This window comes from Podarcis bocagei (assembly GCF_964188305.1).
Source record: "Podarcis bocagei genome assembly, chromosome: 7".
Classification (NCBI taxonomy): Eukaryota; Metazoa; Chordata; class Lepidosauria; order Squamata; family Lacertidae; genus Podarcis; species Podarcis bocagei.
Genome location: NC_138132.1, coordinates 84,471,896 through 84,496,093, shown reverse-complemented (window position 1 = coordinate 84,496,093; position 24,198 = coordinate 84,471,896). Strand labels below are relative to the sequence as shown.

At 44.6% G+C, this 24,198-nt stretch overlaps 1 protein-coding gene across 4 annotated transcripts in view; it reads left to right on the top strand.

The window, feature by feature from the left end:
- Nucleotides 1-24,198, top strand: part of HECTD4 (HECT domain E3 ubiquitin protein ligase 4) — a 114,527-nt gene that overhangs the window by 22,014 nt on the left and 68,315 nt on the right. For all 4 annotated transcript variants that reach the window (XM_081202859.1, XM_081202860.1, XM_081202858.1 and 1 more), the window contains exons 3-16: nt 910-999; nt 2,281-2,411; nt 4,111-4,219; nt 4,516-4,654; nt 10,997-11,167; nt 11,775-11,967; nt 12,345-12,506; nt 13,788-13,901; nt 14,785-14,925; nt 15,914-16,146; nt 16,849-16,994; nt 19,641-19,711; nt 20,670-20,775; nt 23,719-23,839. In XM_081202859.1, coding sequence (XP_081058985.1) covers nt 910-999; nt 2,281-2,411; nt 4,111-4,219; nt 4,516-4,654; nt 10,997-11,167; nt 11,775-11,967; nt 12,345-12,506; nt 13,788-13,901; nt 14,785-14,925; nt 15,914-16,146; nt 16,849-16,994; nt 19,641-19,711; nt 20,670-20,775; nt 23,719-23,839 — 1,927 coding nt within the window. The remainder of the gene's footprint in view (nt 1-909; nt 1,000-2,280; nt 2,412-4,110; nt 4,220-4,515; nt 4,655-10,996; nt 11,168-11,774; nt 11,968-12,344; nt 12,507-13,787; nt 13,902-14,784; nt 14,926-15,913; nt 16,147-16,848; nt 16,995-19,640; nt 19,712-20,669; nt 20,776-23,718; nt 23,840-24,198) is intronic.

The following is a 24,198-nucleotide window of genomic DNA, read 5'->3' as shown; positions in this document are numbered from 1 at the left end:
AGGGCTGCACCTGCCATCCATACTGAAATTATGTGCTGTGGACACTCCTTTGAATTTCTGAGTTCTGACTGCCCTCAGCCCTACAGGTGCTGCCCTATAAGGTAGCCAGTGTTGATTCCTTCCCCTATGTCTTATCTACCAGTGTCTTGCCTTCACTACTGGTTATTCTTTTGTGACAAGTGGGAGCAAAGGGAGTATTGGCTCTGTAGTATCCTTGTGTCTGTACATGTGCAAATCTGCCAGTCAAGTTCACATCAACTCTTTTGTTGTTGCACACATGAGTTTGCACAGTTCACACCATTCTGCTTTGCATTAGTTGCACACCCAATTTTTATCAGTGGTGGAATAGCTGCTGCAGACCAATTTGCTGATGTGATCACCGTACTGGGGGCTGCATGGGGTACAGAACTGTTGTTTTGATGGATCCTTCCATACCAACCATAATATTACTTTAACAGTTCCACTCACGTTCTACCTTGTCGGTTCAAGCATGGTAAAGAGGCAACCTAGGAGAAGAAAACTGATCAGGGTGGAGGCGTTAGCCTATTGTTAAGTGTGTCCATTGTTATCATCCTTCCATCCCAAATTATAATAGAATCTCAAAGGCAGGTGAAAGCCTCCAGGCTCTTCTGTGAAACCGGTAAGGTATCCTGAAGCTTTAGATAATGAAGGTTTATGTAAAAAGGATCTCTGGTATACAATATGGCTATCTACCCCATGTCATTGGTGTTCCATGAAATTTGGTAAATGCTGAAACACACTCAGAGGAGGTGTGCTCTAAGTTGTATTTCAGGAAGACATATTGAGGCTTTGAACCAGTAAGAGTTTGCTTGACTTTTTAAGAGCATCTGTTGGTGTCCTGCAGTTTCCAAGAGTGACTGCTGCTTTGTATTTTAACTCTTTCCTCAGGGGATCATTGAAAACGTTTATTCACACAGTACACCTTTTACAGAAGCAAACAGAGTTGGCATCCCTGCCTGTAGCTGATGTGTTACACAGGTAGGAAGAAGGCTTCTGGGGGCAATCATATTGCTATAGATCAAAGACTAATCTTAAAAATACACGCATGCATCAATGTTGGGATTTTTTTTAAACTTAGAGTGAGCAATTAGAAAAGTCCATTCCCCACCCTTAGGTAAAGGACCCCTGACCATTAGGTCCAGTCGTGACTGACTCTGGGGTTGCAGCGCTCATCTCGCTTTATTGGCCGAGGGAGCCGGCGTACAGCTTCCGGGTCATGTGGCCAGCATGACCAAGCCACTTCTAGTGAAACCAGAGCAGCGCACAGAAATGCCATTTACCTTCCCACTGGAGCGGTACCTATATATCTACTTTCACTTTGATGTGCTTTTGAACTGCTAGGTTGGCAGGAGCAGGGACTGAGCAACGGGAGCTCACCCTGTCGCAGGGATTCGAACCGCTGACCTTCTGATCGGCAAGCCCTAGTTTAACCCACAGCACTACACGCGTCTCTTATTCCCCACCCTTACCCAGAGCTATTTCCAAACCGGAACTACACTAATTGTCCTTGCTGTTCATACATAGGCCACCCACCATTTAAGTAAAGTATTTTTCCATGTATAAGCAGTGACGTAGCGTGGGGGGTGCAAGGGGGGCAGGCCGCACCGGGCGCAACATCTGGGGGGGGGTGCTCGCTGCCTCCGGAGTCGCCGAAGAGCCTCGGGCGCAGGCTGTAGCAGAGCCGCATGTCTCGCGGCGCCCGGCTGAAGGCGCCCGGCAGGCAGCGGCTCTCAGCGCTCGCCGCGGAGGACGCACCAGGCAGCCCCTCCTCACAGCCCCGCCTCCGCCGCTGCTGCTGCAGCTGCTGGGCTGTTGCATTTTCCTCACCTCTCTGCCCCCCTCCTCCTCCGGGCAAGCGGCGTCGTTTGGGCAGCAGTGCCAGCGGCAACTCGCAGGTTAGGGGCTAGGGGGGGGGCGCAAATTACGTGCCTTGCCCCGGGTTAGGGGGCGCAAATTACTTGCGTTGCCCCGGGTGCTGACAACTCACGCTACGCCGCTGTGTATAAGACTGGGTTTTTTCCTAAAAAATAATGTAAAAAATTAGGGGATGTCTTATACATGGGGCCATCTCCCTCCCCCCATTTTCTTAAATCTGAGTCCCCAAAAATAAGGGGGTGCCTTATACATGGGGGCATCTTATAGATGGAAAAATACAGTATATTTTAATGTGCACTGTATGTCTGTCTTTAGCTAATTATTTCCATTTCATTGAAGCATTCCCCCCATTTCTAAACTTTACTTTGTATTCATTCTCTAAAGGTTGTTGCTTTTGGAAGGGGGGCCTGGATCACCCTCTTGTTTGCTTGGGGGCAAACACATGGTGTCCTGGGGGTTTGAAGATATGTTGCCAGCACCTGATGCCAACCCGGGCTCAGGCTCAGAAAATAAAGGTGAGATTTGTGAATTTAAAGAACAAGAACATTTCTGCATTGGGATTGCCTTGCCTTTTAAATAACCACAGCCTGAAGTTGTAAGGGTAGACAGGTGACAGCTGGTGCTGCGTGGACAGTCAGAAGGTATTTATTTATTTGTTTGTTTGATTGATTGATTCATTTGCACCCTGTTATTCAGCCGAAAAGGCTCCCAGTGTAGCTTACGTGGAAAGCCCTTGTTGTGCACGAGGGCAGTCCACTGCAGCAGACACACATGTTAAAATGTTGTATGTACAAAGGTGGGATTTTACCAAGTAGACTGCTAGATATGGTAAAGTTGTTTCCCAGTCTGTAATATGAAAAATTATCTAACAAGTAGGAGACAAATATTGTAGCACTCCTATTCAGGGTTCCAGCTAACCAGCCATGCCCTCTTCAAGGGTACACCATTCCATTTCCCTTCCCACCCCTTTCTTTTCTGTGTGTTTCCCCTCAGACAGTCAACCAGCTTTCTGTGGCCACTGAGTACGTTCAGTCCTTAGAGAGCTGTTTTGAGAAAGGGGTTCCCTCTCTCAAGTCAGGTCTGGTGTGGGGTTTTTTGTTGTTGTTGTTTGCTACTTCTGCTTTTTTATATACTAATTTTTATTAATTTTAACATATACCACGTTTTTTGCTACTTCTGCTAATACCTTCTGTTGTGTGTGGATGATGCCTTCTTGGCTGCCAAAGGATCAACTCTCTGAGGATGAGCTCACGGTTAATAGGATGATGAGTGCGTGTGATAAACAGGACCTTTTAATATTGGCCCCTGCAGTGTAATTTTCAAAACCGTTTGATGTATGAATGAAGTGTGTGTATGTGGTTTTTTGTCCTCTTTCATGGTCTAGGGCAGCTTTACGTACTGGTACTGAAACTGATACTCAGTCCAGAAGTTGTAAGTAATCTGAGTGAAGTACAACACATCAAGGAGTCTTCTTCTAGCCAGTAGTGTCTGTGTTGTCCCAATAGTTTGAATGGGAAGCTGCATCTCCCCCCGCCACCCTCAAAATATTATGACTTTGGAAAAGGTTGTCTTCTAAAGGTTTGTTTCCAGTGTTCGAAACTCCTATTGTTCTAGGCGCATTTTGCGACAGGGAATTTCATTTGCGCAAGCAGTTTCTGAGCTCTGGGCGCAGTGCTGCACCTAAGATTTCAGATTAAAATTGTGGAGTGGAAGGAAAGGAGGACCTTTATTCTGCCTCCCCACTTCCATCTACTCCTTGAAGATTGGAGAAGTGATGGGGGGGGCAGGGGAAGGACTAGACCAGTGTTTTCCAACCTTGGGCCTCCAGCTGTTTTTGGACTACAACTCCCATCATCCCTAGCTAGCAAGACCAGTGGTCAGGGATGATGGGAATTGTAGTTCAAAAACAGCTGGAGGCCCAAGGTTGGGAAACACTGGACTAGACCATGTGAAAAATGAACATAATATCTGCAGTTCATTCATTTTCAGCATTGCATTCTTGTTATAAAAAAGCATGCCTAGACATTCCATTGTTGTGCCCATAACCTAGGTTTAAGGTGTCATTTAGCTCCTAGCTTTCATATCTCAGTTTCTTTTTTTTTCTTTTTTGGATTTGTTCTTATTATTTTATTGGGTTTTATAAACAAGAATAATGTTATACAAACAAGTATACCAAGTTTTCTCATGTTTTTCTAACACTGTTTCCTCATACAGATGCAGACTTAGGACGCTGCCTTGCAGCAGATGGGCTTTATCTTTATACAACAAACTCAGTTGGCAGAGGAATAAGCAAATTAGGATCTGGATTACATGGTACTTTACGGTAAGCTATGGCATCATTAAATGCTCAGTTTGTTTATATTGTCAATTACTGTATTTGTCATCCCAAACACAGGACAGCAAATGGTGTTGAGAGTCATGTCTGCAGCAGTCTTCTGTTGGTAGCTGCCCAGAGTGGCTAGGGAAACCCAGCCAGATGGGTGGGGTATAAATAAATAAATTATTATTATTATTATTATTATTATTATTATTATTATTATTATTATTATTAGGCTTCTGAACTGTAATAAATAAAGGTGCATCATAATTGAAGTGTAACTTCCCTTCTTTTCCCTTCAGAGGCTTTGTGTACTGCCGTAATGAAGAGTTGGAACCAGGCTGGGTTGCTTTTGGCAATGGCAAGCTTCTTCACAGACCCGTCTCTTTTGATAACAAACCTCACTCCCTTTTCCAGGTTATTGACCAGAATACCCTGCAGGTAAAGTAAAAAATTGGAGCAGCATCTTTAATTTCATATCCATGGCATAGTGTTTTTTTGAAAATGTTTATCAGAGATTTTATAGTCCATTCAGCCACTTTTCTCTGTAGCCACACTTTGCAAACAAATTCTCCTTGATAACACAGTGTTCCAGGTTCACATCAAGACTCTGGAGACCTGCTGCTATTTCCCATTACCCTAGAGCAGAGCTTTCCAAACCGTGTGTTGTGACACATTAGTGTGTCGGCTGCATTGTGTAGATGTGTCGTGCAAACGCTGGAAAGGGGTTAGTTTAATCTTCGGTTTGCTAGCAAAACTGAATTACTGTGTCGAGAAAGGATGCATGAGTAAAGTGTGTCACCAACATGGAAAGTTTGAAAAGCTCTGCCCTAGAGGGTGGCTTTGATAACTTGCAAGGCTGCCATTGGGGTGGGAGTGTACAGGTATTCCCCTGATAAATAAAGAAGATGCAGGACATGCCTACTTCCAGAAACCATTTTCCCCTTGTTATTTCACCTTTCTGTCAGTGTCCTCTGGAGACCGTTTGCAGCTTCCAAAAAGAAAAAAAGAAAAGGGCCAGTGTCTGTGTTATCTTTTCCTGTAGAACTTCTTAATCTAGCGATTTAAAAGCTTTATTGACTTTTGCCTTGAAGTGAAGAAATATTACTTGGATCCTGATAATTTCCCCCCACCGTGTGTATTTCAGAGATTACTGTAGCAGTTTCTCTTTGAAGGGTAGAAATCCAATATCAAGAACATCTGTGGCTCAGCAAAATATTGCATGCTAGCTGTATCAATGACTCATGGTCCTGATCCTAAGTCTTGATGTATCAGCAAACAAGTCACTAGCATGTGGTATATAAACTGCTTTGCCTGCATAATGCCTCCAAACAAGATGTTATGTCAGAGGTGCAGAGGAGAAATTAAGCTGGTTTTCCAGGCTGGTATTCCTGTACCAGAGTTGGGATGCGGGTAGCGTTGTGATGTAAACCACTGCACTTCTTGGGCTTGCCAATTAGAAGGTCAATGGTTTGAATCTGCACGACGGTGATGAGCTCCCATTGCTCTGTCCCAACTCCTGGCAACCTAGCAGTTCGAAAGCACGCCAGTGCAAGTAAATAAATAGGTACTGCTGCAGTGGGAAGGTAAACAGCGTTTCCGTGCGCTCTGGCACTCGTCACAATGTCCCATTGTGCCAGAAGCAGTTTAGTCATGCTGGCCACATGAGCAGAAAAGCTGTCTGTGGACAAACGCCGGCTCCCTTGGCCCGAAAAGCAAGATGAGCACAGCACCCCATAGTCGCCTTTGACTGAACTTAACCGTCCAGGGATCCTTTACCTTTACCTTTTTTTACCTCAGTCTAGGATGAGGGGATAAATGATTGCTGGAGTTTGGGGGTCCTCTGTTGTTGCTGCTTTTTCTGTCATGTTAGTTCTGTGCTTAGATTCTGTACTTAGAACTTGTAGCCACACATCTCTCTGGCTGTCATCTGCAAGTCTAATTTGAAAGCATATAAAGCATTTAAAATCATATTAGTTATGTTCACAGTCAGTCTATTTATATACCTCATTTTGCACAAATGCATAAATGAAGAACAATCTGATCATTTCCCAAATACTGATATTTACACTCCAGCTACCAAAAATTACATCTTCACTTGATGGAAATATTTTTCTCCAGTTTGTCCAGTAACAATCAATCCAACTTTAAACTATCAGTCATGGGCTCTTCATTTTTGTTTGCTCCTTTTTTGTGAGGGTGGGGCTGGGCCAGTGAAGCAGAAATGAAGCAGTTGGGCCTTTGGCCTGATGCAGCAGGGCTCTTCTTATGTTCTGGTTGATTAAATACGATTGTAGTATTGTACTTGCAAACTGTTATTGCTGTTGGTCGTATAAGAATATGTTAGATACCTCATATATGTTAAAGATACACCTTTTCCAGTTAAAATGGAAATAATGCAAAATGTATATAGTGCGAAGTGAACAGCTGGCTTCGCAAATGGTGTAAACAGGAACGGTTTGGATTCTTAGATCACGGACTGCAGTTTCTTGAAGATGGACTTCTGGCAAGCGATGGGCTGCACCTCACAACGGTTGGGAGGAATGTTTTTGCCAAAAATCTCAGAAACCTCATCAGGAGGGCTTTAAACTGACTAATGTGGGGGAGGGAGACAGTGCTCCTGAAGGTAGGAGTCTATCAATTGATGAAGATGATCATCCAAATGTCATAGACCAAATGGAGCAAACAGCACGCAGACCTAGTGGTGGGAGGAAAAAATCCTTAAATAAGAGACACGGGGGAATGATTAATGGACTTCAATGTCTGTACACTAATGCGCAAAGCATGGGAAATAAACAAGATGAGCTTGAGCTCTTGGTACAGCAAACTAAATATGACATAATAGGCATCACTGAAACCTGGTGGGATAAGTCCCACGACTGGAATGTAATAATGGGGGGATACAATCTATTTCAGAGAAACAGACCAGACAAGAAAGGAGGAGGAGTGGCGTTATATGTCAGGGATGTGTATACCTGTGAAGAGATCCAAGATTTAGAACCTCAAAGCCAAAGTGAGAGCATTTGGGTCAAAATTAAGGGAGAAAAGAATAACAGAGACCTCATTGTGGGAGTTTACTATAGATCCCCAAGCCAAACGGAGGACATAGATGATGCCTTCCTGGAACAGATGGCCAAGCATGCAAAAGGAAGGGAGATAATAGTAATGGGGGACTTCAATTACCCGGATATTTGTTGGAAGTCAAACTCAGCCAAGAGCATAAGGTCAAACAGATTCCTCACTGGCCTTGCAGACAACTTCATTGTCCAGAAAGTGGGAGAAGCAACAAGAGGAACAGCCATTTTAGATCTGGTCCTAACCAATGTTGATGACCTGGTTAGTGGGGTAGAAGTGGAAGGATCATTAGGCGCGAGTGATCATGCTCTTCTGAAGTTTACTATACAGCGGAAAGGAGCAGCCAAGCATACTAGGACTCAATTTCTTGACTTTAAGAAAGCCAACTTCATAAAACTTAGGGAAGTGCTGGGTGAGAGCCCATGGACAGTAATATTAAAAGGAAAGGGAGTTCATGATGGCTGGGAGTTTGTTAAGAGGGAGATAGTAAAAGCACAACATCAGGCAATACCAATGAGACGGAAACATGGAAGGTGCTTAAAGAAGCCAGGGTGGCTATCTAAAGAACTTTTAACCGAGTTAAGATTAAAAAAGGATGTGTACAAAAAATGGAAAAGGGGGGAAACCACCAAAGAGGAATTCAAACAAATAGCCAGCACGTGTAGACACAAAGTCAGAAAAGCTAAAGCACACAATGAACTCAGGCTGGCTAGAGAGGTTAAAAGCAACAAAAAAGGCTTTTATGGGTATGTTCGTAGCAAAAGGAAGAACAAAGAAACAGTGGGGTCACTCAGAGGAGAAGATGGTGAAATGCAAACAGGGGACACAGAAAGGGCTGAACTCCTCAATGCCTTCTTTGCCTCAGTCTTCTCTGATAAAGAAAGCAATGCCCGACCTGAAGAATTTGGAGCAAATGATTCAGCAGAGGAAACACAGCCCAGAATAACTAAGGAGATAGTACAAGAATACTTGTCTAGTTTAGATGTATTCAAGTCTCCAGGGCCAGATGAACTGCATCCAAGAGTATTAAAAGAACTGGCAGATGTGATCTCAGAACCACTGGCAGTCATCTTTGAGAATTCCTGGAGAACAGGTGAAGTCCCGGCAGACTGGAGGAGGGCAAATGTTGTCCCTATTTTCAAAAAGGGGAAAAGAGAGGACCCAAATAATTACCGCCCAGTCAGTCTGACATCAATACCAGGGAAGATTCTGGAGCAGATCATTAAGCAAACAGTCTGTGAGCACCTAGAAAGGAATGCTGTGATCACCAATAGTCAGCATGGATTTCTGAAAAATAAGTCATGTCAGACTAACCTGATCTCGTTTTTTGACAGAATTACAAGCCTGGTAGATGAAGGGAATGCAGTGGATGTAGCCTACCTTGATTTCAGCAAGGCATTTGACAAGGTGCCCCATGATATTCTTGTAAAGAAGCTGGTAAAATGCGGTCTTGACTATGCTACCACTCAGTGGATTTGTAACTGGCTGACTGACCGAACCCAAAGGGTCTCATCAATGGTTCCTCTTCATCCTGGAGAAGAGTGACTAGTGGGGTGCCACAGGGTTCTGTCTTGGGCCCGGTCTTATTCAACATCTTTATCAACGACTTGGATGATGGACTCAAGGGCATCCTGATCAAATTTGCAGATGACACCAAACTGGGAGGGGTGGCTAACACCCCAGAGGACAGGATCACACTTCAAAACGACCTTGACAGATTAGAGAACTGGGCCAAAACAAACAAGATGAATTTTAACAGGGAGAAATGTAAAGTATTGCACTTGGGCAAAAAAAATGAGAGGCACAAATACAAGATGGGTGACACCTGGCTTGAGAGCAGTACATGTGAAAAGGATCTAGGAGTCTTGGTTGACCACAAACTTGACATGAGCCAACAGTGTGACGCGGCAGCTAAAAAAGCCAATGCAATTCTGGGCTGCATCAATAGGAGTATAGCATCTAGATCAAGGGAAGTAATAGTGCCACTGTATTCTGCTCTGGTCAGACCTCACCTGGAGTACTGTGTCCAGTTCTGGGCACCACAATTCAAGAAGGACACTGACAAACTGGAACGTGTCCAGAGGAGGGCAACCAGAATGGTCAAAGGCCTGGAAATGATGCCTTATGAAGAACGGCTAAGGGAGCTGGGCATGTTTAGCCTGGAGAAGAGGAGGTTAAGGGGTGATATGATAGCCATGTTCAAATATATAAAAGGATGTCACATAGAGGAGGGAGAAAGGTTGTTTTCTGCTGCTCCAGAGAAGCGGACACGGAGCAATGGATCCAAACTACAAGAAAGAAGATTCCACCTAAACATTAGGAAGAACTTCCTGACAGTAAGAGCTGTTCAACAGTGGAATTTGCTGCCAAGGAGTGTGGTGGAGTCTCCTACTTTGGAGGTCTTTAAGCAGAGGCTTGACAACCATATGTCAGGAGTGCTCTGATGGTGTTTCCTGCTTGGCAGGGGGTTGGACTCGATGGCCCTTGTGGTCTCTTCCAACTCTATGATTCTATGATTCTATGATTCTATGATTCTATGATGTGAGACTTGGTTGTAAAAATGAAGCAATAGAGTAAATAATCTATTTAGTTGTAAAACAACATGATTTAGCTGTCGGATTTGCACCATTTTCTTAGTAAGCATATGAAGTATCAAAGGGAGACTGATGTAAATAAAATCTTTTTCTTGCTTATTTAAATCATCAAGTCTTTCCCAGTTGTTCCTGGAGATGCTGGGAGCTGAACCTGGGATTTTCTGTTTGCAAAGTAGGTGCTTCACATATCGGCCCTCCCAAGTTCAAGGAAGTCAAGTAAAATCGAACATTGTGAGGATGTGGGAATTGATGGGAGTGCTTATTTGGTTATTGAGTGAATTTTTTTAAAAAAGAAAAAACCACAAAAGCAACATTTCAGTGTGCTTGATTGGCAAATGTAAGTTTGCAAAATGTGAATGCTTTTGTTTTGTAACAATTTTAGCAAGGTATCTGGACAAAGCAAATTTGGTTTCCAGTACTTTCCTTTATAGTAATACCTCCGTGAACGTCCGCCTTGTCTAGCGTCCATTCCGGTGAACGTCTGTGGCAAACCCGGAAGTACCGGAACGGGTTACCTCCAGGTTTGCCACTTGCACATGTGCAGAAGCGCAAAATCACGCTTCATGCATGCGCAGAAGCGCAAACCACTCTGCGCGCAGACGTGGCGCTTTGCCCTGCGTCCTTTTTGGCTAGCGGCTTGGTTCGCTGGAACTGATCCTGGCCGCAAAACAAGGTACGGCTGTATAGGTAGGTATGTTCAACAGTCCTACAAAGCATAAAAATTGGCGTTAATTATAAAATGAGTCTTTTGCAGAATTGCTCAGTGGTAATGGCTTGGCATATTATCTGGCCTCAAGCCCATGGTTTAGATCTCTCTGGATTAATCACAAGATGGTAACCATGAGATTGTATAGTTAATGTCTCATGGTTTGTCCATGAGAGCTAAACCATGAGCCAAAGTTTGGATGACATATTAAGCCAACCTATAGCTTGGTTCAGGACAGCACTGCAACAAATTGACCAGGTAGGAGTAAAGCACTTTAGCATTACACATAAACTAGGCCAGTTTATCATGTCAGTGTTCATGAGAGTTAGTACAACATATTTTTTATCCCTTCTCCTCCCGTCCTCTCTCTCACCTTCCTGTCCCCTTTGCTTTTATGCGATGCTACAGGTATGTCAGCTTCTCCCAATGCCAGCAGATCACTTTCCAGTTGGCAGCACTATGACCACTGTGCATCTTTCTTCGGATGGCACCTACTTCTATTGGATTTGGTCTCCTGCAAGCTTGAATGAAAAAACACCAAAGGGACACTCTGTCTTCATGGATGTTTTTGAGCTCACAGTGAGTGCTGTTACAAAGTGTGTGGTTTTGTTTTTGGGGGGGGGGGAGTGGTGATAGGAATTGGGCTTTACTCTGTAACTTAAGTTAGTGCCTGAGCTTCCTTTCCCCCTCCTCCCTCCTGGTCCCTTTTCCATTTGTGTCGTCTTAGATTGTGAGGGTAAGGGACCATATTGTAAGCTGCTTTTTTGGCCAAGGAGCAGGATGCAAATGCCTTTAATGCTTAAAGCTAGTTACTGCTTGTTGTTTACAGAGTACTTCCAATTTGCAAAATATTTTCCCTTCTACGCCTTGTAGCTGTGACTACTCCATCTCTGTCTTCCACTTCTCCATTTTCATTTATTTGCTGCTGAATGTGTGTCCTGTGTACCATTTGATATTTTATTTCTCATGTGTTCATCCCTTTGTTTCATAATTAAAAAATGCCCAAAGCCAATATCTTTCTTATTGCATTGTGATCAACGCTGATGCTGCTCAGGATGGGCAGTCTGTGTCTCATAATTAAGGTTCATCCCTACCCCATTTGAGCCTGTGCTCAGGGACTAGAGTTTGGGGTGCATTCCCCCCCCAGACAGGTAATGCTCTGTGTTGTCTTGGCTCATTGGACTAGGTGGAAAATGGCGTCTGTGTGGCCAATCCCCTCCAAAAGCGGATAATACTCATGAGGAAAGAGGGGGATTCGGCAAAAAGCATCAATGAGATGCTTCTGAGCAGGCTTTCAAGGTACAGAGCCTCTCCCTCAGCAACCTTGGCTGCCCTGACTGGCTCCACCATCTCCAATACACTGAAAGAGGACCAAGCAGGTGAGGAAGGGGTTTGTTTTAATGATTTTGCACCTTGATTTGCTTTGATAAACAGAGTCCAGTATTAAGGATAATTTTGCTTCTCATGCCCTATGTGTCAGAGCACACCAGGAGCATCTCCTGCACAGTCTCTGCTGGAAGTGTGGGGTCCTCTTGCTTCAGATGAAGGCATTATCTTGGTAGATGGTGTCTCTTCTCAAGATCCTACATTGTAACACAAGTAACTGTAGGCTTCTCTTTGGGGTTTGAATCTCGCTTGTCCATCCATCCAGCTTTCATCCCAGAATTTAGCCCCCCCCCCTTTCTGTCTTTTTCATGGGCAACCGCTTTTTTTTTTTTTTTTTTTGCTTCTCATGATGTTCATCTGATCTTTTCAGCTGCTAACACTAGTTGTGGTCTGCCTCTAAAAATGCTACGAAAGACTCCAATATACACATGTGGGACTTATTTGGTGATGTTAGTCCCACCCCCGGGTGGCTCTGGCAGCACTGCCACACGGTCGCTCTTTGGTGGAACAAGTGGCTTGTCATCCTTGAAAAGTAAGTCTTCTCCAGCCTGCCTTCTTGCTCCCTCTGAGTTGGTTTGGTTTTTTTAAAACCCAGCAAACTGATTTGCCATGCATCTTGCGCTGCCTTTCCGCTTGGTCCCTAGATAATTCTCTTAATGTATCCAGTGCCATTATATTTATTTATTGTAAATCATTATTTTGCTCCATCTGTCCACCGTAAATAAGGCAGTTCTTCCAAGTTTATTTCTCAGTTGTTGATTTGAGCTAGCTGGGTATAGCCTTGAAACCTACCGTATTTCCAGCATAGGGCTTAGTGTTCAAATTTGATGAAAATATCTGCCCAGTTGACATATAAAATGGGGGTGAGGGTATGCTTTGATGCAGCTTTGATGCAGCAGAGTTCCTTTTCTTGCAGTCGCTTTTCTTTTAGCCCCACTCTGATACTGAAAGATTGTCGGGGAGCTGTAATTGCTTGGGGCAGTGAGCACAGCAGAGGGAAAGAGGGTTGGGTTTCATTCCTCTCATCTCCTTTTCATGTAAGACTAGACACTCCTCCACCCTTGCTTTGCATGTGAATGTGACAGTCACATGACTAAAATACACATGACTGCCCTGCCCCTGTTGAGAGCATAGAATTGTAGAATTGTAGTGTTAGAAGGGACCACAAGGGCTATCTAGTCCAACCCCCTGCAATGGTGGTGCTACTGTTCCTAGACAACATGCTTATATAGTACCCACATCTTTCAGGCCAAGGGGCACCTTCCAGAAGCTGCATATCAGTAGTGGGTGTAGTCAGAGGCAAAAGTGGGTAGTACGGTGGATGTGACTCTTACTGTTGTATAGTAGGCTACATTCCAGCAATACAAAAACCCAGGGGTTTCTATGCATACACTACTCTCTGTTCAGGCGAACAAGAGGGATTATCACAGCTCAAGGAGACATTCCAGCCAGGCAAAGGCATTCAAGGAGGTTGCAGAGCTAGTCTGGGCAGAAGGCTTGGCCTGGGGAGAGTCCCAAGGGTGGATAGAGAGCCCGCAAGGGCTTCTTTTGGCCCGTAGGTCTGACCTGCAACATATGGAGGGAGGCTTGGGGTTGCCAGCGACCTGTGAGGCTTCAGCTGAAGTTTGGGAAAAGCAGGTAGAGATTCCAGGGCAAAAGGCTTCCAGTTAAGTACAAGCCTTGGTATCTCGATTCTCTCACTGTAGAAATTAAATAACTGTCTGTGTTTAACAATTAAGCTCCTGTGCATAACGCACAGTTCAAATAAATATGTGAGCTTTCAAGGGATTGATTGTAGGCTCTCTGTTTAAAGTTCTGGCTTCGAGTCTGGTGTACAGTATCTCAGATGGACAGTTTACAAGTCGAGCGGATCTCATTGATGCTGCTGGGAGCTCACTTGGACGCGGTGCTCTTGTTCCTGGTCTTGGTAAGGAATTAATATGCAGTTTTAGATGCAACTTGGTAATGGCAATAATGGCATTTGATGCCCTTGATTACAGGTTTCTCTGAGAAGAATCTGGCTTGCTTTAAACAGCTAATCTGTTCAGGCACACCTCTTTTTTTCTTTTTTAAAGTAACAGAAATAATCTGCCAAAGTAGGAGAAGGCTAATAAAGTTTATAATAAGAGGCAATTAACAATATATGTGTATAGGAGAATTGCTTGAAACTGTATATTTGCTCTAAACCTTGGCTGACCTAAGGTGCCATTGGCAGTGTAATGGTGGTGGGTTTTTTAAGTTAGCATTTGTGAATCATGGCAGAGGGGAGTTCAGAGAGTTGTTTCTTGCTTTATTTTGTACCATTGATAGCAATATCTATAAATCTATTTGCGAAGTAAACACCAGCCTTGGAGTGGTGGACACTGGAGTGCTTGCTATGGTTGAATGAAGGCAAGGGAGGCAGTCCATTAAAGCAAGCAAATCTATAGGGGGGGAAGTGCTTTTATCAGTTTCCCCCCAAAATCAGGTAAACTAGAAAATGTGTAAAAATCTGAGTGGCAAATAAGCTGCTATCTTGGAAGCATCTCTTATTAGATGTAAGATTCATTGCAAGAAGACCTCCCTAGCCGTTGGCTTAGCTGCTGAGTTGTTATGGAATGCTTAGGAACAGTCTTTACTTCTGAGGAATAAAAACAAAGAAAAGTCCTTTAGGACCAAATGAAGCTGTTGGTGAGAAGGGGTGCAGAGGAGGGAGGAGGTGCATGTGTATGTTAAGAGGAATTGTTACCAACCGTAAAGGCATCTGTCTGGACCGGTTTTGCATTATAAGCCACTTTTGATAAAAAGAGCTATTGATTGTTTTTGTTCAGGAGCATGCTATGATGCTATGAATAACATGATCTGGACATGCTCGAACGACTATATTGATCATTGGTGCAATCCAGGGAACCAAGCCTTCCATCACGTTTGCCAGAGGCTAGGAGTCAGCCATATAATTGTGGAACCAAAAGGTGAGGGGGAAATCAGCAGTCAGCACTCTGTACAAAGTCATTGTTAGTGAAATGTGAGATGGACAGCCTGGATCAGTGGGCATTGCCTTTGAGCCATGCTGCACTTGACTGAGAAACCAGCAGGGCAGAACAGCTCTCTCATACAAGGTTGGTGAGGGTATATATAGAACAGAACTTCCTTTGATCAGAACCAAAATAATAATCAGGGTGTTTGAAGTTCTCCTGCTTTTGAAGTTACAAACTACAAGATGCTGGGATCTTTCCTTTGAATTTCTGTGGAATTCCGCTGAAGGATGGCAATTGACTATTACAGCTGCAGGAGAAAGCCACAAAACGGTGCTTCTCTGAATGCAAACATTAGCAGTGAAATAATCAGGTATTGATACCACATCATCAGCTATATAGTACAAATTGTAGTATGGGGCAAACTTCAACATGTTTACCCTGTCGAAAGTCTCATGAAGTAGTTTGTTAATTGTCTTCCATTTGGAAAAAATGGGTTTGAGAGGTGGTGGCTTGCAAAGGCCAAACCAACAAATCCACGTTAGAGGGATCCAAGCTGTGCAAAATACCCTTGCATCAGCACTGCATGTATGGTTGCTATTCCCAGTTATTTAAAACTTGTGGGCAGCTACACTCAATCTCCAAGCCCTTCTCTTGCTTCCCTTCCATCCATATAAATATATGAAGATGCTTTACTGTCAGACCATTGGCCCACCTAGATGTCTACCTAGTGTTGCTTATTCCAACTGAGAGTGTCCCCCCGAGATTGCAAGCACCAAACCTCACCATTCTACTTATAACCTGGAAACACTGAGGATCAAACCTGGGAATTCTCTGTTTGAATTCCACACAGTTATTTGAATATTTGGGGGTGGGAAACCTTATGTTTTAGACTAGGCACAGTTGAAAGGCACAGAATGAATAAACCTTGATGATACCTTGAAATGCACACTGCCAATTTATAAAACGTTTCTTACTGCTTTAGGAGATGCCATAACCACAAATGAGGTTATCAATCAATTATTGCACCATGTTGGTGCTATGTGTATCCATCAACTCAACCTGCTGGCAGTGAGTAACAACCTTCCAATCACAAACTTTCTGGGCAAGCAACACCCAATCGAGGGCCATCATCTTAGCAGCATTTGCGACATTATGGAGAAAGCTATGGTCAATGGGGACACCTGCATTATACGCTGCATCTTGATTGTCTTCCAGGTGCGTGATATCCTAGTGTAATTGTGCTATCCTAATGTAATTGTTTGCTTTTGGATTGGGGGTGTGGGATACTCAGGCAAAGTACCCTTAGTGGGGTTCCCTTAACCTGGGAGTGGTGCGATATGTAAGGATTTTCTCACGCTTCCTGTGAGCAGAGTCAGAAGTGCTGGAACTGAATTGGAGCATTGGTGGGTTCTTTCTCAGTCATGGAAGTTTTATCCAAGAGAGGTTCTCCAGCAATTGTTGTAAGCATTATCAGACCCACCTGTTTCAGCTAACTTGTGTGGTTAAGTCAGTAGAGGGCAGAGGAAATGTTCGCATTTTATTCTGTTTTTTCTTGAGGGCCTTTTGCTTTTTGTTCCTTACCTTTGCCACTGGAATGAAGCCGGTGAGAGGGGTTGTCCACCTTTTTTGGGTGCATGGTCACACCTGCAAACTGAAGCAATTGTTATAGGCATCACACATGCGCTCTGCTACCAACCACACACTGCAAACTAACCTGTTGGCTCCAACTCAGTGCTGCTTTTAAATCTTTCAGTGAGAGTGGGGACCCTGTGGGCATGGCAGAGACTACAATAAATTATATTAATATAAATAAGTAAACCATCAGATTCCATATACTCTTTTTATGGTACTCGCTTTCTCATATCTGACAATTCAACACGAGCATTTGTACAAACAGTCCCATGTTTGTCCTTGCAGGTGGTTTTTAAATTTTTCTTCAGCCCTCAAACCGAGAAGAATTGTGACATTTTAAGACGATCCGGCCTCTTGCTTTGGCAGTTACTGATGGCACCAGTGGACCAGATCAGCCCTGAGATTCAGAAGGAGGTCTGCCTGGCAATCAGGTATGTCCTCTTAGCTCACTACAATCAATCAAATCCTACAAATGCTGCAGTCCTTGTGACGATAATACTTCCAAGGCCTGACTTGGTAAAAACCACAAAGCAGCCATTCTAAGCTTCCTTATAGTAAAGTGTGAATTTTCTGTGCTTTACACTAGGGCTTGGCTGAACCTAGCCCAAAGGAAGGCAGCTAGTTTGGTCACCAGTATATGTTAGGCTTCCTCCCTGTCTATTCCAGGTCACTGGGTGTTTTTTTGGGAAGGAACTTCTACTGTCACTTTCCAGCCTGCTTCTTGCTAAAGGTAAAGGGACCCCTGACCATTAGGTCCAGTTGCGGACGACTCTGGGGTTGCAGCGCTCATCTTGCTTTATTGGCCGAGGGAGCCGGCGTACAGCTTCCGGGTCATGTGGCCAGCATGACTAAGCTGCTTCTGGTGAACCAGAGCAGCGCACAGAAACGCCATTTGCCTTCCTGCCGGAGCGGTACCTATTTATCTACTTGTACTTTGACGTGCTATCAAACTGCTAGGTGGGCAGGAGCTGGGACCAAGCAACGGGAGCTCCCCCCGTCGCGGGGATTCGAAACGCTGACCTTCTGATCAGCAAGCCTTAGGCTCTGTGGTTTAGACCACAGAGCCACCAATGTCCCATTGCTTCTTGCTAGCTGAGGTTAAAAATCTAAAAATGAGAGAAGGTTGTGGGTGGGGTGGATATTTGCCAGACAACATCCAAACTCTGTCATTGGGTTCTGTCTTATACAGGACGCTTGCAGCACACAGTGTTGGAGAACATAAACCTGTTGTTTAAATGCATAACTTTAAAATTAACCAGCTGGCCAGCCTATTTCCCAGCTTTGGGCATTGCACTCTTAGGAGGCCATCAGTTAAAATGGTCAGAAAGTCCTAGATAGCTGGTATCAGCTATATAGAAGAAAGCAAGCATTTCTACCATCTATTTTAGGGTGACTTTGAAGTTCTGTTGTGGGAGCTACTGCTGCTGGTGCTGGTTGGGCATAGTTCTTTTGGCTAGTTTTAGTTACAAGGTTGAAGGTGGTCCCCACTCTTCTATCTGCCACCAAAGCATGGGGAGCGTCACAGTCAGTCCTGCGTTAAGATAACCAGATAATGTGCATCTAAAGGGCAAAGGGCATTCATCTTGGGCAGGCATAGGCAAACTCGGCCCTCAAGATATTTTGGGACTACAATTCCCATCATCCCTGACCACTGGTCCTATTAGCCAGGGATGATGGGAGTTGTAGTCCAAAAACATCTGGACGGCCGAGTTTGCCCATGCTTGATCTTGGGTGTCGCATTTTCCTGTATATGGGACACACTCCAAAACTTGAGAACAAAATCTTCTAGAGTAGTTTGCAGATCTATATTTACGAGGCACAGTGTTCTCAGTTCTGGAATAATAAAAGCGTATTTTGGATCCAAAGCCTGTTTTTTTCAGCCATGTTGATTGATGTTAGAGAATTATTAACTGGTTGCTGCACTGTATGACCAGATAATGTTGTTGAGGAAACTTGGTTTAATTCTACACTGGTGAAGTGTAGAATTAAATTTTCAGAGTGTAGAATTAAATTAATAGCCACCCAGCTGAGTGCTGGACTTTGATCTGGCAAACTTGAGTTCAAATTCCTCCTGAGCCACAGGCTGACTGCATAGCCTTGGATGAGTTGCAGTTACTTAGCCTCAGATCCTCTTCTATGAAATAAGAGTATTCTTAATTTACTTCACTGGGTACCGAATGCAATAGAGATTGTACATTGTGTAAGTTGCTAGCAAACATTTCAAGAAATACACAGGTAAGACTTAAACTAAAATACAATTGCTTCTGTAGTATGCTTTCCTTGCTCACTGTGGCACAAGCAGCAGCAATAACAGACAATTAAATAAAGAGGAAAAAGCATGAGCGTTTTCATTCCTTTAACTGTAGAAGCAGTTGCTTGCTTGAACCGTATTTCCCATAAAATAATTCTTAATTTGAATCTGGTTACATAACAGGGTGGAAAAGGACTCCTTTTGATATCCAAAGAGGCCCCTTTTGAACATAGTGGTTTTCTTTGTATATATTACTATTACATTTACTTTTCCTCCAAGGAGCTCAAGGTAGCATACATAGTTTTCTTCCTTGTTTTATCCTCGCAACAACCCTGTGAGGTAGCTTAGTCTGAGATGCAACTGGAAGATTACCCAGTGAGCTTCATGGTTAAGTGGAAATTTGAATCCTGGTCTCCTAGGTCTTAGTCCAGCCTACTCACCACTTCCCCAAACTGTCTGTTGATGGCCTTCTTGCTTAACCATTAAAACAACCCCAACATTCCTGACTTTTCTTTTATACTCAGGAAGCAAATGCTAATTTTTTTCAGAAAGGTAGTCTCAATAGTCTGCAGAAAGAAAGAAAGAAGACAATGTTTATGGTACAATTAATCTGCTAGATTTTAAGGTGCCCCAATACTCTGTCATGCTGGCCACATGACCTGGAAGCTGTACGCCGGCTCCCTCGGCCAATAAAGCGAGATGAGCGCCGCAACCCCAGAGTCGGTCACGACTGGACCTAATGGTCAGGGGTCCCTTTACCTTTTAATACTCTGTTGCTCTGTCTTTGCAGATACTAAATGTTACCTTTTCCCCCCTCTTCTTTAAGCTCTGGTCTAAATAACCTGTATCCTGGAGAAGTGGAAATTAATAACTTGCTTAAGTTGGTTTTAACAGAAGGTAAGTGTTTTCACTAAGACTGTAATGAAAATTCATTGTAGGCAGCTTCCACACTGATCTTTTGCTGTAGAGTAGCCATGCTTTCCTGACGTTGTCAACAAATATCTCCCTATCATGTCTTTCCTGTTCAGCTTCTACTGTATTTCAGAGTGCCAAAATTCAGCTCTTTCCCCCCTCCAGATGTCCCAGATGTAGGGGGCCCATTGTGCTGCCATTCTGGCTGGTTGTGACCTGTATAGATTATGCTAGCCATTTCATTCCATGGAAATCAGTGAGGGGAGGCGGGAGTATTTAACTAATAATAATAATAATAATAATAATAATAATAATAATAATAATAATAATAATAATTTATTTATACCCTGCCCATCTGGCTGGGTTTCCCCAGCCACTCTGGGCAGCTCCCAACAGAATATTTAAACCATGATAAAACATCAAATGTTAAAAGCTTCCTTAAACAGGGCTGCCTTCAGATGTCTTCTAAAAGTCAGATAGTTGTTTATTTCCACTGCTGAGAAGGCCCTCTGCCTGGTTCCCTGTAACGTCGCTTCTTGCAGTGAGGGAACCGCTAGAAGGCCCTCGGTGCTGGACCTCATTGTCTGGGCTGAACGATGGGGGTGGAGACGCTCCTTCAGGTATACTGGGCCGAGGCCGTTTCACAGTAGTCTCAATGAAAACCAGCATTTGGGCTTGGAAAAAGTGGACTTCACACTTGGCTGCAGAGTTTTAGAAGTCTGGAAGCAGAATTTGTATTCCATTTCCAGTTTACAGCAGAGCAGCAATGCTTGGTAGCTGCTAAATCATCCACATCTAGAAGCATCTACCGGCTAAAAGTATATGGTCCGGAAAGCATAGTCCGCTGCACATTTAATAAGAAATATTTTCATCTAGCATGAATTTACAGCTGAGGCCAACATCTATATATAGCCAGTTTCCCGCATGAATTATTCCCTTGTAGGAGACAGAAACAGTGGGCTTGCCCAGCTTCGAAATGTGATCATGACTAACCTGGCTGAGCAGCTTCAGAACAACAGATTTGGCAGTGAAGATGATGAGCATTACAGGTAAGTGACATGGGTCTTCCTGCATGTAAGGGATGTACCGTAATTTGCCCTAGTGCACATGCTGAAAGCTCTGGATCCTATCCAATGAAGACTTCTCTCAGAGTTGCTGCTTCTGTCGTACAGCTTCCAAGTGTTTCATCACAGCTTGCTTGGGGCAAGTGGCCCCTTTAAAAAGGAATGGAGATGACACAAATCCTGTGTCTTACTAAGCAACAGAAAAGGAACAATTAGTAACGGTTTCAAGAAACAATACAGTGGTGCCTCGCAAGACGAAATTAATTGGTTCCGCAAGTTTTTTCTTCTTGCGAGTTTTTCGTCTTGCGAAGCACGGTTTCCCATAGGAATGCATTGAAAATCAATTAATGCGTTCCTAGGGAAACCGCTTGCCAGGCTGGCAGTGCGGAGAAGGGCTTTTCTCCGCACCGCAAGCCTTCAGGACAGGTACGGGAACAGAGGGGAAGGCGCGCAGCGCTTTCCCTCTGTTCCCGGGGCTTGCGTGGGAGGAGGGTTTTTCCTCCCCGCCGCCAACATTCAGAACAGCATTCTGAATGTTGGCGGTGGGAAGGAAAACCCTCCTCCCACCCCAAGTCTTCAGGAAAGCCATCCGATGCCGCGCGCCGGGAGGAGGCGTCCCCCCCCCCCCGCCCGGCATCGGAGCTTCGTTCCGATGCCGCGCGCCGGGAGGAGGCGTTCCCCCCCCGCCCGGCATCGGAGCTTCGTTCCGATGCCGCGCGGCGGGAGGAGGCGTTCCCCCCCCCGCCCGGCATCGGAGCTTCGTTCCGATGCCGCGCGGCGGGAGGAGGTCCGAGGACAGCGGGGAAGACGCGCTGCGCTTCCCTGCTGTCCTGGAGATTTCCCTATGGGCTGTCGTCTTGCGAGGCAAGCCCATAGGGAAATTCGTTTTGCGAAGCGCCTCCAAAACGGAAAACCCTTTCGTCTAGCAGGTTTTCCGTCTTGCGAGGCGTTCGTCTTGCGGGGTACCACTGTAATTACAACATCAGAAGCCTACAAAAAATTGTTTGGGGTTTTTTTTTGTAGCTTCAGGCCTGTTGATTTTCCCCTCAAGAAGAGTGTCTAAAAATTGAGTTCAAATCCCAGAGAAGATTTGGCAGTAAGATAAATAATATGGTACATCCTCCAGAGAGCCAGTGCTACAAGGACAGAATCTCAGAATCTCGGATCATAATATATGTTTTCATTATTTATTTATTTATTTGTTTGTTTACTGCTTATCCTTCACCCTGAGGTCTTGGGATGGTTTACAGCATTACAATACAATATTAGAAACAGATTAGAACAATCATACACCTCAAGTGTCAAAGCCATGGTAAAGAGTTGCGTCTTCAGCCTTCTCTGGAAGCTGTATAATGAAGGTGCAATTCTCTGTGGGGAAGGAGTTCCACAAAATGCCCTATCCCGGGTCCCCAGGAAAGAGGAACTACTAAGATGGCCCCCTCTACCAAGAGGGTATGTAAGAAAGGAGGCAGTCTTTCAGATATTTCAGGTCTGTGTCGTTCAGGGCAAGTTATTTTGAAAGTAAGTAAAGGTAAAGGTAAAGGTACCCCTGCCCGAACGGGCCAGTCTTGACAGACTCTGGGGTTTGTGCGCCCATCTCACATCTATTGGCCGGGGGCCAGCGCTGTCCGGAGACACTTCCGGGTCACGTGGCCAGCGTGACAAAGCTGCATCTGGCGAGCCAGCGCAGCACACGGAACGCCGTTTACCTTCCCGCTGGTAAGCGGTACCTATTTATCTACTTGCACCCGGGGGTGCTTTCGAACTGCTAGGTTGGCAGGCGCTGGGACCGAGCAGCGGGAGCGCACCCCGCCGCGGGGATTCGAACCGCCGACCTTTCGATCGGCAAGCCCTAGGCGCTGAGGCTTTAGCCCACAGCGCCACCCGCGTCCCTATTTTGAAAGTACTTCAGATCAAAAGAGATACTCAAGCCCTAGATCTTTACTTGCTATACTCACTCTCCATGGACATAACAAAAACATGTGACTGAAAAACTATGGGTAGTATATTAAACAAACAAACAAACATTAGATTGCAAGACAGATAAAGGAAACCATTTGTTGCAGTTTTAGGAAAGCACATTTGGAACAACCAAACAGAAGTTTGAAAGTGTGAATTTGCAGTCCTCAGCAATTAAATTATGACATAAAATGATGTGTTTTATATTTCCCCAACCACCACCACACACAACTCTCTTGTGCACAGCAATTTTTTGCAACGAGATCCCCTTTGGATCTTTATGGGCAATGCAAACTGTCAGAAGGCCCAATCCACAGGGAGTTTCTTCTGCTCAGGCATTTGCTAGATACGTGTTTGCCTGCATCAGAAAGCTTCTCATAAATTTCTGCTCCCGTTTCTGGGATCTAAAGAGCTGCTTCAGGCACTTCCGAGTGCTAGAGTGCACCAGTGGAGTTTTGAGCTTGGAAGCACAGATCCCCACACCACAGCTAGGGCCAGCCCACCCATGAAGTAGGGTGAAGCAGCTGACTTGGGTGGCAGAAGCACCCAAAGCAGCCTCGCCTGTGCCTCTGCCACTGGCATTGGTGCTGAGAGATCTTATGAGATCTCTTGCCTAAAACCAGCTTTGATGCTGGCGCCACTTCTCTGACAGCAGAGACAGGGGTGGTGCTGGCAGAGGTGGGTGGCATGGCAGAGCAAGGTGGCGCAGACCAACAGTATCAAAAACTTTTGATCCCCCCCCCCCTTTTAAGGAGTTGGTTGTAAGGCATAGGGTCCTGCTCTTAGATGTGTGGAACTGTCCTGTAGCTGTAGACAGATGTAAGTTAAGTAAATTAAAACATGGTTGTGTCTTTTATGGTAGCTACTAGTTCACTATTACAAAAAAACTTAATATGCTTGCACATGAGTGTCTTTGTTTCCAGTACTGAACCCTCACCATTTTGCCATATATTTCCTACATTTTTAAAGACTAAACGATGAACTTTTGCACTACATTCTCAAGATCGTTGTCCGAGAATCATGTATCTTAATCACCAAGTGCCAAACTGTATCCAGAGATGAATTTCAAAGGCTCCTCTCAACTGTGCCTGTGAGTAACACCTCCTAGCTTGCTCTTTTTTCCAAAAGGGCCTCTTGTTTTATGGGTACAGCCAGGATAGGGGCAGTGCAGCAGTCTCTGCAAGGTTTAAGGGGAGCATTTGGATTGTCAAATGTTATAGATGAGCCTGCAAACCTTATTGATTGTTTTCTGGATGCCACCTGCATGCCGATGTATTGACACTCTCCTACACAGGAGAAACAAGGACTTATGTACCTAGTAGAGTTTGGAACTTGTGATTCAGATTGTACTAACAGGCAGCAGCTGCTGCTGCTCTTCCAGTTTCTTTCCCAGCCTCACCTAGGAAGAGCAGTCTTATACTTTGTCCTGCCATGAAATTGAGCACCTGG